This window comes from Microcebus murinus, chromosome 16 (assembly GCF_040939455.1).
Source record: "Microcebus murinus isolate Inina chromosome 16, M.murinus_Inina_mat1.0, whole genome shotgun sequence".
Lineage (NCBI taxonomy): Eukaryota > Metazoa > Chordata > Mammalia > Primates > Cheirogaleidae > Microcebus > Microcebus murinus.
Genome location: NC_134119.1, coordinates 24,383,710 through 24,401,983, shown reverse-complemented (window position 1 = coordinate 24,401,983; position 18,274 = coordinate 24,383,710). Strand labels below are relative to the sequence as shown.

General features: G+C 51.5%; 1 protein-coding gene across 1 annotated transcript; it reads right to left on the bottom strand.

Moving 5' to 3' along the window:
* Window positions 1–1,251: 1,251 nt before the first annotated feature.
* LRRN4 (leucine rich repeat neuronal 4) lies at window positions 1,252–12,459 on the bottom strand. The gene is made up of 4 exons (XM_076010935.1): window positions 11,787–12,459; window positions 10,219–10,423; window positions 6,218–6,355; window positions 1,252–4,733 (listed from the first exon to the last, which is right to left on the bottom strand). The coding sequence occupies exons 1-4, from the start codon at window positions 12,457–12,459 to the stop codon at window positions 3,503–3,505; spliced, it is 2,247 nt and encodes a 748-aa protein (XP_075867050.1). The 3' UTR covers window positions 1,252–3,502.
* Between the last annotated feature and the right edge of the window lie 5,815 nt (window positions 12,460–18,274).

The following is an 18,274-nucleotide window of genomic DNA, read 5'->3' as shown; positions in this document are numbered from 1 at the left end:
CTTGAGTTGTTCCATGTAGCATACTTATCTTCTGCTGTTGCTCACATTTTCTGATTCACTTACATTGTAAAAAACATTGGTTTGGGACCATCTAGTTCGAAAGACATTCTCACTACACCATGGTGTTTGAGAGAATGGAGGATTACGGGACAGGGATTTCCCCCTTAAGACAGTGTGGAGTGCTGGTTCCTTTCTCTGAACAGTAGAGGCCTATTGCTGCCTAGTGTCCCTGGTTTTAACCCAAGTGTAATATGGACTCATACAGTGAAATTATCCAATCACAACCTGCAGAGCTGTGTTAAAATGGAAGTTATAAGAAAAACTCATGCCTCTTGGCAACAGCATTCTGCATCACTGTGCTCCTCTGTGGCTTGCTTCCTGGCTTCCTTGTTCCCAGACTAGCAGCTGAGCCACTGTTGGTTTGGAGCATACTGAAGCCTGCAGCCAGGGGGGTGGGGGTGGGGGTGGGGAATGGATATGTGTGGCTGGTGGTTCTAGCCCTTTGGAACCTCCCTGCGGTTTCATAGCTGGGAGGTGGTAAGGCTGGAGTTTGGTCCCACTGAAGAGGCACAGTGAGCCAGTCTTGGCATTAGTGAAGTAAGCATACAAAAATGTTTAAAGAAGGGAGGACTTGAGGTAGTTATGGGGAAAATGAAAACTCTGTACTTTATTATGCTTATTTATGATTTAGTGGGTATTTTTGTTTGTTTTTTTGTTTTTGTTTTTTGAGACAGAGTCTCACTTTGTTGCCCAGGCTAGAGTGAGTGCCATGGCGTCAGCCTAGCTCACAGCAACCTCAAACTCCTGGGCTCAAGCAGTCCTACTGCCTCAGCCTCCCAAGTAGCTGGGACTACAGGTATGCGCCACCATGCCCGGCTAATTTTTTCTATGTATATTAGTTGGCCAATTAATTTCTTTCTATTTATAGTAGAGACGGCGTCTTGCTCTTGCTCAGGCTGGTTTCGAACTCCTGACCTCGAGCAGTCCGCCCGCCTCGGCCTCCCAGAGTGCTAGAATTACAGTTATGATTTAGTGTTAATGCCATTGGGGTGATTTATGGGTTGGACTCCTAATCTCTTTACTGTTAAGGTCTTAATCTGGCTCTGATTAATAGACTTTTTCCACTTCAACCCTTAGAAAAATGTTCCAAATCTACCCGGCTTTTTGGATACTGAATTACAAAGCACATAAATTTTGCCATTTTATAAAACACTGGATTTGTATTAGGCATCTTAAAGTACATTCTATGCATACAGACTCAAAACATGATGAAAATGTATTTCAGTGTCTCCACAAAATAGACTTGATAGTAGGCTAAAAAAGAAAAAAAAACATTGGGATCATTTGACCCACACATCTGAGAACTTTAGTCATATTTTTGGCTTTTGCTTTGCTTTTTTTTTTTGAGGCAGTTTTGCTATGTTGCCTAGGCTGGTCTCTCGAATTCCTGGGCTCAGTCCATCCTCCTGTCTCAGCTTCCCGATTACCTGGGACTACAGGGACATGCCACCATACCTGGCTTGCTTTGCAATTTTTAAGCAGGAGATGGTGGAGATTTTTTTTTTTTTTTTTTTTGAGACAGTCTCGCTTTGTTGCCCAGGCTAGAGTGAGTGTCGTGGCGTCAGCCTAGCTCACAGTAACCTCAAACTCCTGGGCTCAAGCAATCCTGCCTCAGCCTCCCTAGTAGCTGGGACTACAGGCATGCGCCACCATGCCTGGCTAATTTTTTCTATATAAGTTGGCCAATTAATTTCTTTCTATTTATAGTAGACACGGGGTCTTGCTCAGGCTGCAAACTCCTGACCTCCAGCAGTCCGCCTGCCTCGGCCTCCCAGAGTGCTAGGATTACAGGCGTGAGCCACCGCGCCCGGCCAATCACTTAGTTGGTTACATTTGTGATGAAACTAGGGATCCACCTTAAAACTTTGGGATGCTCTTTTGAAACTTCAAACACCTAGAAATATGGAGAGCAATTCAGTTATCCCGGTCAAACTTGGGATATGCTCAGTTTCTGCAATATGGTTTGGAAACAAAAGATACATGGGATTCAAATTTGATTTTTTTTTTCCTGACAGCAGAATTAAATGCTGTTGTGGGTTGAACTGTGTCCTTCAAGAAAGGTATGTTCAAGTTCTAACATTCAAGTACCTGTGAATATGACCTTATTTGAAAATAGGGTCTTTACAGATGAAATCAAGTTAGGATGAGACAGTATTGGATTACAATGGGCCTTAATCCAATGACTAGTTTCCTTGTAAGAAAAAAATAAATTTGGACACAGACACAGAATGCCAGGAGATGATGGAGGCATAGATCGGAGTGATGTCTATAAGCCAAGGAACACCAAGGATTCCCGCCACCATCAGCAGCTAGGAGAAGGGCATGGAACAATTCTCCCTCAGCGCCTCCAGGAGGAGTCGATCCTGCTGAGAACCTTGAATTTGGATTTCTGGCCTGAACTATAAGAAAAAAAAAATTGTTATTTCAAGCCAGTTTTATCAATTTGTGGTAATTTGTTACTGCAGCTACAGGAAATTAACAAATGCTGATGTAGAAAATAGCCTCAATTATAATTTCATAGAATCACTTTTTTTCTTGTTTGTATAAAATTGAAAAGGGTATAGTGGACACACCCCACACTAATATACAGATTATTAAGGTATTGTTTGGTCAATTGGGAGCAAAGAAATGCTTTGGCTTTTAGCTAGAGCCTTGAGGTTCTCTTTTGCCCATTTCTTCCCTCTAATTAAAAAAAACCCAGTTCCTGAAAGTAATTATGCTTCCTAAAAAAGGAATTCATAGTTCATTTGTCTACTAAGTCTCAGGTGAAATGCAGTTAACACTGACTTTTAAAAGAACAGCCTTCTCCTGTGTTTAACAGATATTCCCAGAAACCTATAGTTTTAACTGTAAAAGCTAGAAGTATATATATTTTTTTTTTTGCCATATTCTGAAATGCACCTAATAAGCCCAGAAGGCCTTAGGAAACAACCCATGGCTCTTCCTCTCACCCCCCAGTTCCAGGAATCCACTGGAATTGATTCCTTGAATAACACATAACACGCCTTAGCCAGAGCGTGGACATGAAAGAACTTCTGCTGGAAAGACCTGAGGGTGTCACCTCTAATGTCTCGCGGAAGAGGCTGGGTTATGCGACTTCTGTTTTATCCCTTCCTACTTCCATACACTATTCTACTGGATCCTGAGGGGCACTCACTGCTGGACCGCCCAAATGAAACAACACACAGGAGTTGGTGTTCGACACACACGGAAGTGGTCTGGCCGTGATCATCAGGTTTCTGGGAACAGAGTAATGTGGAAGGAAGGGAAGGAGGCTGTTCCTTGGACTGAGAAACTCTGTGGCAAGTCCCGTGTGCCCGAGGCGTGCTGGCTTTACGGGAGTTAGAAACGCTGGAGTTGACGGGGCTGTTTTTGACCCTCTGTATCTTCTTTTCTGCACTTAGAGCTCAACTGGAGGAGGGGAAACTGACTAACTGCAGGTCTAGGTCGCCAGCGGGTGGTCAAAGGCCGGGTTTTTGTAGGCCACCAGGTGCGTGTCGCAGCGCCGCTGGCGTGGCGCCCGGGCCCGCCTGCAGAGACACGCGGACAGCACCAGGGTGCAGCCGAGCAGCAGGCCGAGCGCGGCGCACAGCCCCGCGAGCACCAGCGCGACGCTGGGCTTGGTGGTGAAGGCGCCGCACGCCCTCCTCCAGCCCGACGCCCGCGGCCGGCTCAGGCCCGCGCCGTTGGCCGCCAGCACGCACACGCGGTACGTGGTGCCCGGCGACAGCCCGTACAAGGTGTGCTGCCGCGCGGTGGCGTAGATGCCCACCACCGACTGGTTCTCCGCCCGGCCCTCTGCCGAGTAGCGGATCTGGTACCCGCGCACCACCGAGTTGGGGGCACACCAGTGGATGAGCGCCGACGTGTCCGTCGTCTCCGACACCCCCTGCAGCCTGGGAGGGTCTGGGGCGGTGTCCTCCCCGCTGAGGCCGGGGCACAGGCACCGCGAGCGCCTCTGCAGCTCCGCACACGGGGTCTGGAGGTGCTTGCAGGGGTGGTAATCACAAGGGACATCAGGGAGAGGCGCTGCCACCTCCTCCTTGGCCCCCTCCTCCTTGGCCCCCTCCTCCTCACTGTAGTCGTCCAACAGGAGGATTGGAATCCCACCCCCCGAAGGACTCGGGTGGGGAGCCTGAGGGGTGGTCCGCGTCCTCTGGTCGGGCTGGGGTGTGCTCAAGCCCTTCCACGAGGTAGGGAAGGGGCCCGGGCGTTTGCTGGCCAATGGCGTGGAGGCAGCCGAGGCAATAGGCTCCAGGACAGGCCTGGCAGCATGTTCTCCTCGGTGCTCTGTCCCGGCTGTGCTGGACGCCCTGGGTGGAACGCTGGAGTTGCGGCGTCCAGCTGTAGCGCTGACAGTGGAGGGGGCAGTCCCCTCCCCTGCATCGCTGGGCGGCCGCGCAGCCTGTGTGAGGGAATCCACACCTACGGAGGGGGCCTCGGTGACACTCTGTTGGCGTCCTGCAGGCCGAGTGGAGGGGGCTCCGCTTGGCGGGGTGGAGGGCCCCCGTGCAGTGGGAGCGTAGGCCCAGTGGTCGGAGGAAGGTGGGTTTGAAGCAAGGAGGGTGGTGCTTTGGTCCGACTGGCACACACCAGGCAGCTGGGAGAGTGAAAGTGGCGCGGAGAAGAGGCGGCTGGAGCCCGCAGCGGGTGCACACACGGTGTCTGCTGCCCTAAAGGGGAAGCCAACCGGTTAGAAGATCTGGCTTCAGGGCTGCTTCTGTGCTGGGCTGTGCATCCTCAGTGCAGGGGTGCCCTCTTGCCAAGCTGTGGCAACACGTTTCTGCCACTCCACACATGCCACCTCACTGACGCTAGGGGAAACTTGGCCTTACTGGGCAGATAAGGAAATGGAATTTCAGAAAGAGGAACTAGCTGCCCGAGGTACCGTGGCTAGCAAATGGCAGAGCCTAAACCTAGGTAGGCACTGTGACAGGGTCTAGATTGTCTAAGTGTAGTTTGCCATTTTGTCCTCACCTGTCTGCTTCCTGGCAGTGAGTACTAGTAATAATAGTCATACTAGCTACCATTTCTGAATGCTTCCCACGAGTTAGGGACTATTCTTCACACTTTCCTGTATCAGCTAATTTAATCTACACTACCTTATGAGGCAGGTGCTATTATCCTCATTTTACAGATGAGGGGACAGAGGCATAGAGAGGTTAAGTAACTGAGCCCAAATCAACAGTAGTAAGTGGTATGAAGCCAGACAACACAATTCCAGAGCCCGCATTCTCAACCTCTTCATTAATGTGAGAGGGAGACAGACCCTTGACTGCTAAGGGTCTGAGTGCTTATGTTTGGAGGCAACATGGAGGGCAGGAGGCTGAGCCCCACTTCACAGCTGGGCTTGGGTGGAAGGTGAGAAAAGAATCCTGCAGGATGGGGAGGGGGTTGTCTTTCCCTGAGCGGTAGTTAGCTGGTGAAGTTAGCTGGCTTGAGAATGCTCAGAACCAGTGTCCCCAGTTCCCCAGCCCCCAGCCTCCTCTGGTGGCCAGCCTGGGTGTCCCTACTGCAAATACAGTTCCAGCCAACAGCCTTTATAGGAATTCTGTTCTTCCTGTCCCATGAGAACCCTGTAAGGCCACTGGCCTGGGACTGAATGACCCAGGAGCAGGAGGTCAGGCTTCATTGTGGAGATTCAGTGGGGCCCAGTCGTTAACACCGCAGAGGAAGACAGAAGATAGACCCTGCCTCCTCATCCAATGGCTGCATGAATTTAAGCAAGCACCTCACCTCCATTCCTCTTATCTGTAAAATAGGGCAATGATAGCACCTGCTTTGGCAGAGACAAGCTAGCCAACTGTTCACTGAGCTCACTTCCTTATCCTACTGGACACACAGGTAGGCGTGGCCTGTTAACTGACTCCTGGCCAATGAATGTGAGTGGAAGTGAGGGGTACCACCTCTCTGCCTGGCCCATTAAAAACCTCCCAAGTCCCCTCCTCTATGGTCTTCGCCCTTCTGGCTGGCTGGAACGGAGCCAGAGCCTCCATACCCTGGGTCCCTGAGTGTAAGTACATGGGGTTGAGCCACCCTGCCCAACTCTGCCAAGGTGCCCAGCATGGTCACATGATCAAGAAGACATAACCAGGAGAACTTCAGCTCCTGAAGGCTGACACTCACTCCTCAGCCATCTGCTTTGTGAAGGTGTTACCTGTTTAGGACAGTTCTGTTTGTGTCCATGAGCAGCCAGGACAACTCACAGCTGCAAGTGAGGGGATTGCCAAACAGGTTGATGGATAGGATCTGGGAAGAAGCCAGCGTCCAAGGAGGGAAGGAACTCAAGTTACAGCTGAAATACACACACAAAAATAAATTAAGTCAGGCTTCTACAATCAGGTCAAAAATATTCCCACATGATAGTGTCATGGGAAAACCATTCTGATAGGGGTTAGAGGATGTCGCTTGGGACAAAATCCTTAATGACCTTGGATTTCATTTGTTGTCATCTATAAAACAGAGATACCAACCTAACTCAGGTAATGTCATCCTCATATCAAATGGGGACAATACTCCCATGTCCAATGGTTATATCAAAATGAGTTTATCAGGTGTCGGGCAGGTGGGAGGGGGTAGGAGGGGATGAGTGTATACTTACATAATGAGTGCGATGTGCATGACTGGGGGATGGACATGCTCGAAGTTCTGAGTTGGTGGAGGGGGGGCGAGGGGAGGGGGGGCAAGGGCAATATATGTAACCTTAACTATATTTGTACCCTCATAATATGATGAAATAAAAAGAATTTAAAATAAACTTAATCCATACCCACATATGCAAGTATATATATATGTGTACATGCTTGTTTTAGTAGATTTCACACAGAGTGAAAATCTTAGGATGAGAATCTAATTAGCATTTTGTTGTGCAAAGGGAATTAGAGAGGAAGAGTATTATGGTTTGTATTTTTTTTTTAGCAAGTAACGTAGTTGGGTGCTTTACATACATTATCGCATTGAGATCACTATGACAGTTCAGTGAGGTAGACAGTATTTTACTCATTTTACAGATATGGATAATGACTCAGGGTGAAAGGCGCAATTCGCACAGGTGGTTCTTTCTGCCACCCCCTGCCACCTGCACGTGATAAAGACAGGTTGCATTGCCACCCACATGCTGATGAAGGGGAGGGCCTGGATGGTGTCCTGACACATAGCCACATTTGGATATTTGCCACTTCTGAACTGACAGGATCCTAGTGTGGAAGAAGTCTCCATTTGCTCTCCTGAATAACTGCTATTGGAGAATCACTAATAGAAATCATAGACATTTCCATGTCACTTTCCAGTAGTTTCATGTCATTTTCAATCATTAAAATTATGGAAGTTATTAGACTTACTGGTAGATTCTGTTATTTAAGGTGTTGAAGAAGTGAGCACACACACACACACATACACACTCACTCTCTCGAGAAGAGTAAACCCCAGGCTTTACCAGACTGTCAAAAGGGTCATGACGCAAACAAGGATAAGACCCCCCCATGTTAAAGGGGGGCCCTGAAGATGCAGACATTGATTAGAAGGCACTAAGTTGGGTAGGAAATGAAATGGACTTGACCTACAGCTGCTCTAAAGGGTATGTGGGAGGGGGCTGGCAGGGGAGCTGTTAGGGATGGGATTGAGACTGGACCTGGGGACGGGGAGCCAGGGTCATCTGAAGGGTCATCTGCACCTGCAATGGCTCTGCAACCTCTCCCACCTGGCTCTGTTGGGAAGGAATTTCACCACTGTTCCACATGTTGCCACATTTCACGCTCACCCTGTCCTCAGCTGACTAGGCCTCCTGATGGCTTTCAGTTCTGCCAACCACCCCCTCCCTTCTGAAACACTCTTTTCTCTTGGCCTCCAGGCCATCACACCCTCCTGGGTTTTCTATAACTCCACTGCTCACATGTTCTTGGTCTCCTTTCCTGGTTCTTTCTCTTTCTGACTTTAAAAATTGGGGTTCTTCCAGGCTCAGTTCTGGGTCTCTCTCTATACCCTCTCCTTGGTGATCTCATATCTTTGACCTCCAATATCATCTTTATAATCCCAAATTATTATCTCTGGCTCAGACCTTTCCGTCAAGCTTCAGACTCATGCAGCATTGTGGTTAAGGTATCAGATGTGGAGCCAAACTGCCTGGGCTCAAATTCTGACTCTACTACTTACTAGTTGTGTGAACTGGGGCCAGTTACTTAACATCTCTGTATCTCAGTTTTCTCATCTGTGAAATGGGAATAATGACCGAATCCTCCTCCACTGGATGGCTGCAAGGGTAAATACTTTAATATGTGCTTAGAACAATGCCCGGCACAGAACAAGAGATTCACATTATTATTGCTACTGAACATTTCCACCAGATATCTCATAGGTCTTCGTATTGAGCAGGCAGTTAGATACATGAGTCTGGGGCCCATCAGAAACCTCAGGTGGAGGTACCCGATGGGCATCCTCGGCACAGGGATGGAGGAGGAAGCATCAGGCTTTGGGGGATGGGACGGTGCTGGAGTAGGCACGGAAGCTGAGCAATGACTCACAAAAAACTTAGAGGTGGAAATAAGCAAGGAACTTAAGAAGGCCTTCTTAAGTGGGAGATGTAACAGGGAAACATTCTGAGGCCAGGAGAAACAGAGTGTCAAGAGGGAGAAGAAAAACAATGAGCTCAACAGGCAGAGAAGTGTCCATTGGACTTGGCAGCTGACATGGACAGCCAGGTGGCAATAGATGGACAAATGGAGGGATGAGAGGAAGTGGTCACCACTTCCAAACCTGGAGTGCTTGCTGTACTTGGGTCTGAAGTGCCTTTCTCCTCTAGCATTGCTTGGACTCCCCTTTAGAGATATGGATCAATCTTGTTGTTCCTGAAGAAGCCTCTATGATTCAGTCTGATGGTTCATTACTCCCACCTACCTTATAACAGCATGTGTTGTGTGTCTTTGCTCTTGATCACAACACATTGTGATGATTTGCAAATGTCTGCTGCCTATACTGAACTGTGAGCTCCCTGAAAGCAGGGGCCATGCTGTCAACACAGCCATCACCATCATAACCTTTACTAATATGACCACCATCACCATCACCATTAGCATCCTCACCACCACCAGTTCGTCACACAATTGTCACTGTCCTCACCATTATCATTCCCACCATCACCATCATCATCAGCATTACCATCACTATTTCCAATTCACCATCATTACCAACCTCACCACCATCAGACAATATCAATCGCCATCACTGTCCTCACCATCACCATTATACCACCACCACCATCACCTTTGCTAAGTTTATAAGACATAAACCATATACCAGGACTGGAGCTAAGTGCTCTACATTTACCATATTTTTTTCTCTCACGAAAAGCCCCAAAGTGAAATCCCATTGTTGTACATGTTTTATAGATGAAGAAATTCCACGATGTTTGTATTCTGGCACTTTACGCAGCTCTTGGTTGTCTTTCCCTCCCTCCCTCCCTCCCTCCCTCCCTCCCTCCCTCCCTCCCTCCCTCCCTTCCTTCCTTCCTTCCTTCCTTCCTTCCCTCCCTCCCTCCCTCCCTCCCTCCCTCTCTCCCTCCCTTCCTCTTGCTTGCTTGCTTAAAGAAGGAGTCTGAGTAGGAGATATAAAACATTTGCCCTCATAACATTGTGTGCTCAGTAGCTATTTATGGAAAGAAGGAAAGAATGTGTGAAAGTTCTATCTTTGCTTTGAACAACTGTTCACCTTTTACAAGAATAATTCCATCTATAGTGGCTGCATTATATAAAACAGGACAAACAAGACCTGCCCTTAGACTTTCCAGGGATTTTCTAACAATAACATTACTTTCATCCCTAGACCTGCTCAAACCCTGGAAGGGACTGAACTTGCATAGCATGTGGGGAAGGAGGCGAATCCAGACAGAGAGAAGAGCCGAGGTCCTCATCCTTTCTTCCCACTGTAAATGTTCTCAGCCTGAGCTTAAAAGAATCTTTAAATGTATAGGAGTCTTAATATTACTCTGGACTATCTGGGAATCTACCCAAGAAATCACCCAGAAGGTGAGGAATAACAAAGCCCCAGAGAGGAATGGGGGAGCAGTGGGAGAAAAATTAAGGTCTGGTTTGTTCTACACAACTCAACACAGTGTTGTGGGCAGAAATCAGTCATGTGACTAAGATGTGCCTCGCAAACACTTACTTCTGGAACAGAAGGACCTGCAGACGAGGAGTATCTTGAAAGATGCTTGTGTGGACAGAAGTAAGTGCTGGGGAGTCCTGACAATCCAGCTGCTGCAGGTTGGGGGTCAGCTTAAAAATGTCCCCCTCCAGGGTCTTCAGCTTGGGCATCATCCTCAGGTAGAGCGACATCAGCTTCGGCAGGTCTCTGATCCACCCTGGCTCAACTGAAACACAGAGGGAAGCTGCCCGTTACCCAGGAAGGCACAAACCCAGGAGGCCAGCGTGGCACAAAGAAGCAACACGAGTGACAAGGCGGGTCATGAAGAATGTCATTGCCGAGCAGTGGCACAGTTAGCAGCTTTGGGGATCTCAGAAGCCTGACCATTTCAGCTGGAAGAGCCCTCGGGGATCACCAGTCCCAGCTCACCAAGGCCAAAGAGAAGAATGTCTGGCCCAAGGACATACAGCTGGGAGAGGACAGAGGACACTGTCTCCAAGTCCACTGCCACCCTACCTTCTTGCTAAACACCACATACAAAAATAACCAGGCTTCACTCAGATGGCTCCCGGGGGAGTGGGGAACTTTTGAGGATCATAAGTAAGGAGGAGAGGAGGCCCAGAAACCTAATTTTGTGGCTCTCCTTATCAATGGAGAATGTGCCCCTTCCCCTCTGTATTTCCTGTTCTCCTTTTTCTTTTTGTCTGTGATAGAACAGGTGGTTACAGACACATAAAGTGCTATTTTGTTTTTTTAAAAAATAATAAAACCAACCTTGTGAATCAAAGTCAGAACACCAAGTACAGAAGACCATTATCTACATCTCCAAGTAGAAAAATCAAGGAATTCACCCTCAGAGCATACTGCACATTCATTAACTGCATGTTTGCTGCTAAGCTCATCTGTTACTCAACCCCAAAGTGATGCATTCCCTACTCTAATTCCGCAAGCATTTGTCCAGCTATGCTGGGAAGCAGAAGAACAGAGTGGCTGGAGTTTTCCTGGGTTCAGATTTGGAGGCATGAAGCACTTAATGAGCTGTGAGACCACAGGCCATTTATGTCACAGTTCTGTGCTTTGGTTCCCTCCCATGTAAAGTGGGGATAGTAACAGTTCCCACCTCTTAGGACTCAGGGAGTTAACCCCAGTGTGGTGCTTCAAACAGGGCCAACTTGCTCTGGAGATGCAGCTGGTGTTATTATTTTATTTTTTTAGCAACAAGGTCTCACTCTGTCACCCGGGCTGGAATGCAATGGTGCCATCATAGCTCACTGTAACCGCAAAGCAATTCTCCCGAGTAGCTGTGACTACAGGTGCATACCACCACGCCCAATTAGGTTTCCTTATTTTTTGCAGAGATGGGGTCTCGCTATGTTGCCCAGGCTGGTCTCGCCCTCCTGGACTCAAACAATCCTCCTGCCTCAGCCTCCCACAGTGCTGTGATTACAGTCCTGAGCCACCCGGTCGGCCCTGGTGTTATTCCTGAGACCTACTGTGAGCCAGGCACCAGGTCACCCGTCGAGGAGGCGCGCAGCCCTGCGCAGCTCAGCGATCATACCCGCTGAGGACCTGGGGGCGCCCGGACTCACCCCGCTCGAGGAACGTGCCGCTGAGATCCAGGACCTCGAGCGCGTCCAGGGGCGCGCCGTCCGCTCCGGCGAACGCCTCCTGGGCGATGCCGCCCCCGGCGCCGCGGCCCAGCGCGGTGGCGGACAGGTTGAGCAGCCGCAGGGCAGGGAAGCAGGCGAAGGCCCGGGGCGGCAGCGCCCGCAGCGGGTTTCCGGAGAGCGCCAGCGAGCGGAGGCTGCTTGGCGCGGACGCGGGCCCGGCGCACGGCGGCAGGGCGGCCAGCCGGTTGTAGCTGAGGTCCAGCGTGTGCAGCCCCGCCGGTCCGCCCCGGCCCCAGCTCAGCGCTGCGACGCGGTTGTGGCGCAGCGTCAGCACCTGCAGCTGCGGCAGGTGGCCGAGGTCTGACGCGCTCAGGGCGCGCAGCAAGTTGTGGCTGGCGTCGAGGCTGCGCAGGGCGCGGGGCAGGCAGCTGGGCAGGCGCTCCAGGCTGCGGTTCGCCAGGGTCAAGGCCGTGGCCCCCGCGGCGGGGAGCCCCTCGCAGGGCGAGCCAGTGGCGTTGCTGCAGTCGCACCCCCAGGACCCCCGCTGAGTGAGCCAGAAGAGCGGGGCCCTCTCCTGGGGAGGATCTGCCTGGCTGAGGCGCGACACCGGCGGCAGCAGCAGCAGCAGCAACAGCAGCAGGGTCCGCCACATGGCGCGGCTGGGGAGAGAAGAGCAGGAGGCCCATTACATCCAGCGGAAACCCCCGAACAAAGGGACAAATGTGCGCCCTCGCTCCACCCCCCGCGGGGTCTGAGGAGGAGCACAGGCCCTGGATGCTCCCTGAAAGGCAGGGGGACCTTCCCGGCATTGTCACCGGGTGTGCAGTGACTGCCATTGCCAGCTTTCCTTCCCTAGAGCATGGTGGCACCTCCTGCCCTTCCTTCTCTCAGGGATACCTTTCCCGAGTCTTGTGGGAGAGATGCCTCATCTGTCCAGTCTGGGCCTGAACCTCCCAGTAACCCCCCTGAGTCCCCCCATCACGTGAGCTTCTGCAGGGAAGGGGTGTCCCTTTCATTGCTGTGAATTGAACAGTCGCTGCTCCATAAGCGTGAACGCCCTCAGGAAGAAGCTAACTGGGATAGAGACACGGACTGGAAGATTTTGCCGGTTGCAAGGATGCTCACTTGCCCCAGTTTTTCCCATTAGAATTGCCCAGCCACAGGTGAGTCCTAGTTTGCATAAAATAAGTTCTGGTGTCCCTTTCTTTGGAGCATGCTTAGGGTTGCCTTCAGGAGAAGAAGGAAGGAACCCCCAGACAGCTTGGGACCCCAGAGTCAAGCATTTCCTGGTCCCACACGGGTTCCAGCAAAAGCCAGGACCCCTAGTGTTAGCCCTGCCCAGGAGGGATGGCTGAAAGCTGCTAGGTATGAGTTTCTTGAGTACCCAGCACTCTGATCCACACGGCAGTGGAGATCAGGTGGGGGTAGATCAGGCAGTCATGGGCTGGTTTAGGAGTGGCAAAGCTGTTTCCAACCAGGCTCTGGACTTGAGGCCACTGCTTGATATTTCTCCATGACTGCAGATGTGTGTTCCTGCCCCAGCTTTCTGAGCTGACCACCAGATCTCGAAGCCACCACCCAGGCTCTAGGGAAAGGGCCTCCCTCTTGCTAGATAGAGGTCAAGACAGTGAGAAAGATCCTGGCAACTGAAGCCAGGAGTCCATGTGTTCAGTATTGTGTCATACTCACCTAGACGCTGTCCTTCTGAAGTGTGGTACCCTTGGATGCTTGCTTTAGAGATTCCAGGAACAAGTAGCTTTAGACGGAAACTCAGCTCTGAACTCCGGAGAGAGGTGTATTTCCCAACCACCCCTCCCCCGGCCCTATCCACAGAGAGGGCCCAGACACTCCAGCCCCTCCTGCTCCTCCTTCCCCATCAAGACTCCTTGTCTTTAGCCAACACCCTCATTGCTTGACTGTCTCCTCCCCCTCTGGGGCCTGGGCCTGCCCCTTCCCGGCCCGGCACCTCCTCTCCGCCCTCCCCACCTTCCCCTTTGCTCACACCGCCTTCCCCAGGTGCAGCGGGGGCTGCTGGGGTGCAGTGAGGTAGAAGGAGCCCTGTCACCTCTCAGGTATCCAGTCCTCCCTGCCAGGTGGGTCCATTTCCTGGGATGACCAGAGGCTGACTAGTGAGCCAGTGAGAGGAGGAAGCCCCCTTACCCAGAGCGGGGGGCACCCCAGACTGGGGGAAGGCTTGCAGGGATTTCCAGGGAACGTGGCAGGAGAAGGAAGCCTCAGAGCGTCTGGCTCAGGCTCAGACCAGATCACTGCATCCCCAAGGAAAGTTTGGTTGCTCTGGGACCGAATTCACAGCGTGGGTGTTTGTCTCTCATAAGCAGTGAGAATAAACAAAGAGGGCAGAAATGCAGAAAGAACGTTCCTGTCCCACAGCTGGGATGACTGGTCCTGACTGCCACAAGCCCCTGGTCCCTCTGAAGATGGGGTGATGCCCAGTGAGCTTGTGTGGAGCTCGTCTGCCTAGAGCAGACAGCACCCCGGAACCCCCGAGAGCGGAGACCAGTCACTTCATCTGAGGGCTTTGATCTGCACCCTCCCCCACCTCCCCTGGCCCCGGGGCAGGGTCCAAGAGCTGGCCAGGGTTAATGACCCCAGCTTGGTGTGACAGACCCGGGGATCAGAACTGCACTTATCTTTCCTCCTGTCAGTCCTTATCTGGGCAGCCCTGAGGAACCGCAGGGCACCTTGGAAACTGGCCTGCTGGGTTAATAGCCCCTTTGAGGCCTTCTCCACCCAAAGCCTCAAAACTATCCTTCTAGGCTTAGTGCTGGCAGGGAGGTGTGTGGTTGGGGTCGGCTGGCTCCGAGGGGCTTCGCCTCTGCCTTTGCACAGGGAGCTCCACGCCCAAGAACCCAAACACCAGGCTTCTCTCAGAGTCAAGCCAGCCAGGTCCTCCTCGGCAAGGCGACTGCCCACGCTGAGGCCAGCAGGGCTTGGGGAGTTCAGGCAGGGCTGTCCGGCAGAGAGGGACCTGAGTCCACCGACACATGCCCCGTTCAGGCAGAGACTCTGAGGAGGGAGGAAGTTGGTCCACCACCGAGGCCTACAAGATGGGATCTCCGGGAGCCATGCGAGGCGTGCTCCTCCGTGCGCCGGTGGGATGAGGGTTCTGGAGAGGCCCTGGGTGGGAAATCCTCCCGAGGTCATCCGTCTGTGCCTGCCTGGAGCCCCAGGCCCTCTGAGCCACCTTCTTCTCTGCTGCTTGCTGGTGGTGGCAAGGTGGCTGAGCTTGGCTGTGTGGATGGCCCTGCCGCCGTGGGTCTGGGGCCCACACCTAGAGAGCTGTCGGACTTCACCGCCGAGTTAAATGGCCTCCCGTGGACCCCGGCGCTTGAGGCTGTAATAGTCCCCTTAAGTGTAAGAGCAGCTTCCCAGATATTTAGATAGACCCAAACCATGCGAGAGGCCAGGACGGGTGGGACATTTCCTTTGTGTCGTTGACCCGCTTATTCTCAGAAGACACGGAGCCAACTCCTTAGGTCACTGTGGGCCCAGCACCGGGGAAGACGACTGGACGGGGCCTACTGGGCACCTCTGGGGGAGGGGAGGGCTAGCCCTCTTGTCCAGCCCTTCCTTCTCTTCCAGCACTGCTTGGAGGTCAGAAAAAGATGACTGAAGAGTTTGTCCCCTCCGGAGAAGATGCTGAATCCCAAGACAAAGTCTTGGGACCAAAAAGTATGTGTCTTTCAAATGCCACACCAAATGCCACGCCACGCCATGCCAGGGCTTTACCCGAGCTGTTCCCCCTACCTGGGTGCTCCTTCCTTGATTGCCCTCATTTCCATTTTAGCTCGTTTGTCTAGACCTAGTGTGGACGCCCTGGGAAGAAGACCCCGAGATAAGGACTTGGGTGCAGGTAGTTTATTTGAGAGGCGATCACCAAAGGCATGGAGAAGGAATACGGAAGTGAGACAGGGAGGGGAGGTGCTGGCCATGTGTGAATGCGCGGGTGACTGCCCTCAGCAGCCGGGGCTCTCCTGCTCAGGACCCTTGAGAGACTGTGTAGAGCACACCTCGGGATAGTTCCATCAAGTGGAAAGGAAGTGGGGCATTTGCCCACCATCATCTGCCGCTTGCTGGTGGAGGTTTCTTCCTGCGACTCCCTGGCACGTCTGGCTGTCCCCAAGCGCAGGTCGAGCAACGCCGCAGGGTGTGAAGGGGATGGGTGGGCATGGCAGCATCTGCTGTAGCACCCTCTGAGGTTTCTCCCAAGGGGTCCCTCTTTGCCTGCCCCAAGCTGAATTAGGTGTCCTCCTGGGTGTGATTTCCTAGGTGACCTTGGCTACCTGCCATCAGGCAGATCGACGTAGCTCTTCCGTGACTCAGGACTGAACTTCCTGAGAACTGGGCCACATGGTCTATCTCAGTGCCCCAGTGTGCAGGGTGGAATCTGCTCAATGCATGAACGGGAAAGGCCCCACAGAGGACATGGAGGATCGTGACATCCTCCGCAGTGCCAGGGAGTGGAAGGGGCAGAGCCCAGAACAGTAAACATTAAGTTCAAGGCCCTGAGGACTGTGGCCCAGGCTGTCTAGCATCCCCACGTTGAGAAGGGCTAAGGTGGGGGTTGAGGTGGGGGCAGGAGCAGACATGGAGGTAGGAAACTGAGTCATGATGAGCTTTCTTATTCAGATGCCCGACACTCTCATGATCTTTGGAGGGGAAATCTGGAAGAAGATCACAAGGTTAGAGAGTTAGTAAAACCATAGCCCGTAGGGAAAAAGAGAGCCAGTAATTATACACTTGGCTACACTTCTCTGGATTTAGATAAAAATCAGAGTGTGGGTCCTTGGCTTTAGAGGGACTTTAGGATTTGTCTGGTCCCACCCCTCCCTGTCCACTGTAGGAGGAGAAAACTGAGTCCCAGAGAGGGAAATTGTTTTGTCTGAGGTCTGAGTGGTGAGTTCCTAATTATCCAAGGAGAGGGAAGGGGACCTAAATCTCACGATTCCATTCTGGGCTCTGGACTTACTTGCGCAGCTGACCAGGTCTCACCTGCCCTGGCATTAGCCATGTAGGCCTGTTCCCACAGGTGTGGCTAAGGAAACACACCTGGTGAGCATCAGGCTGCTGGGCAGAGTTTCTAGGGGTTTTGACTCCTGCTGTTCCCATCCTACTCCCAGAACTCCAGGAATAAACAGCTCCAATACAGATTGCCCCATAGACGTAGAATTGGTGTCTTCTAAGGGCATCCTCTGTGGCTCTGTTTACAGCCCTGGCAGCCTGCGGTGGGTGAATGGGGCTGGCCCAGGTGACAGGTGACTGCTCAGCCAGCTGCCCCCACCCTGCCCTCTGGATGCCAGCAGGCTCTGCTGAGGGCTCTGCCCCCAAATACTGGAGTGCCAATGTGCAAGCCTAATGACTGCATTCTTCTCTGACAGCAGAGATAAGCCAGAGGAATGGGAGGGTAACTGTGGGAGGAGACGGTACCAGGTTGTCAAGTCTCCAGGAAGAGCCAGCTCTCCCGGAATGGAATGCAGAAAAGAGGCTTTCAAGTGGTCTTGAGAAAATGAAATTGGGACTCATGTTGATTTTCCTATGGAGGCGTCACCCACTAACAGTAAGATATCAGAATGACGAGTTGTGGAATGCTTAGACTTTTAAAAGATACCATTTAAGAGCCTTTAAAATCTTTAGTGGAAAAGAAAAAAGATTCAAACTGGAACGAGAGGTCAGGCTCTAATCTGCCACTTTATTTTGCATGTGACTGTAGGAGGTGGGACAGACAGTAGATAGGCTGTTTTCATAAACCACATTTGGGAATTTACCACAGCCAGAGGCAGCACGCTAAGGGAAAAGGACCTTAAATAGTAACACAGGATGCTGGATTCTTATGTCAATGCTACTGTCATCTTACTGGGTACAATGTCTGCATTCTTAAGCTTCTGTCTGTGTCCTGTTTTTCATCTGTAAAGTAAATGAATTGACGTAGCAATACCCCGAGAACATGCTGGTGCATGGCCCAGGAAGCCAGTATATAAAATGGGGCTCAGAGATGAACAAGATTTGGACCCTGCCCTCAAGCAATTCCCACTCTAGAAGGAGTGGGAGACAAAAGACAGTCACGCACAGGGGCAGCACACGTCAAGTCACAAAGGGCTGAAATGTGAGCTGTTTGTTCAGGGACTGTGTCCAGCTTGCTCACTGAGGCAGCCCTAGCAACTGGCAGTACGGGTACCTGCTCACAACACATGCTTCAGAGAGATTTGCTGAGCACACAAGTGTAACTCTGCCCTCCCTTTCTTCTGTTTCTGATCAGTTGTAGTTCCTCATTTGGGGTTTTCCACACAAGAGGAGTCAGGGTTTGCTATGGGTTTGTTTAGATTTCGACTATATAATGTGTTAAAGGGAATTCTTTTTTTTTTTTTTTTTAAATATGCTCGAGTTGCAGAAACAAAGTCATGATTTGGAATCTCATGGAACTTCCCTGATAAGCCCCATCGTAAGTC

Bases quoted from the DNA above. Each gene is read 5' to 3' on its own strand.
- LRRN4 (XM_076010935.1), bottom strand. From the start codon at position 12,459: ATGTGGCGGACCCTGCTGCTGTTGCTGCTGCTGCTGCTGCCGCCGGTG. The intron at 10,424-11,786 runs GTGAGTCCGGGC...TCTGTGTTTCAG, and splicing joins CGGCACGTTCCTCGAGCGGG to TTGAGCCAGGGTGGATCAGA. The intron at 4,734-6,217 runs GTAACACCTTCA...CTTCCCCTTTAG, and splicing joins AACAGAACTGTCCTAAACAG to GGCAGCAGACACCGTGTGTG.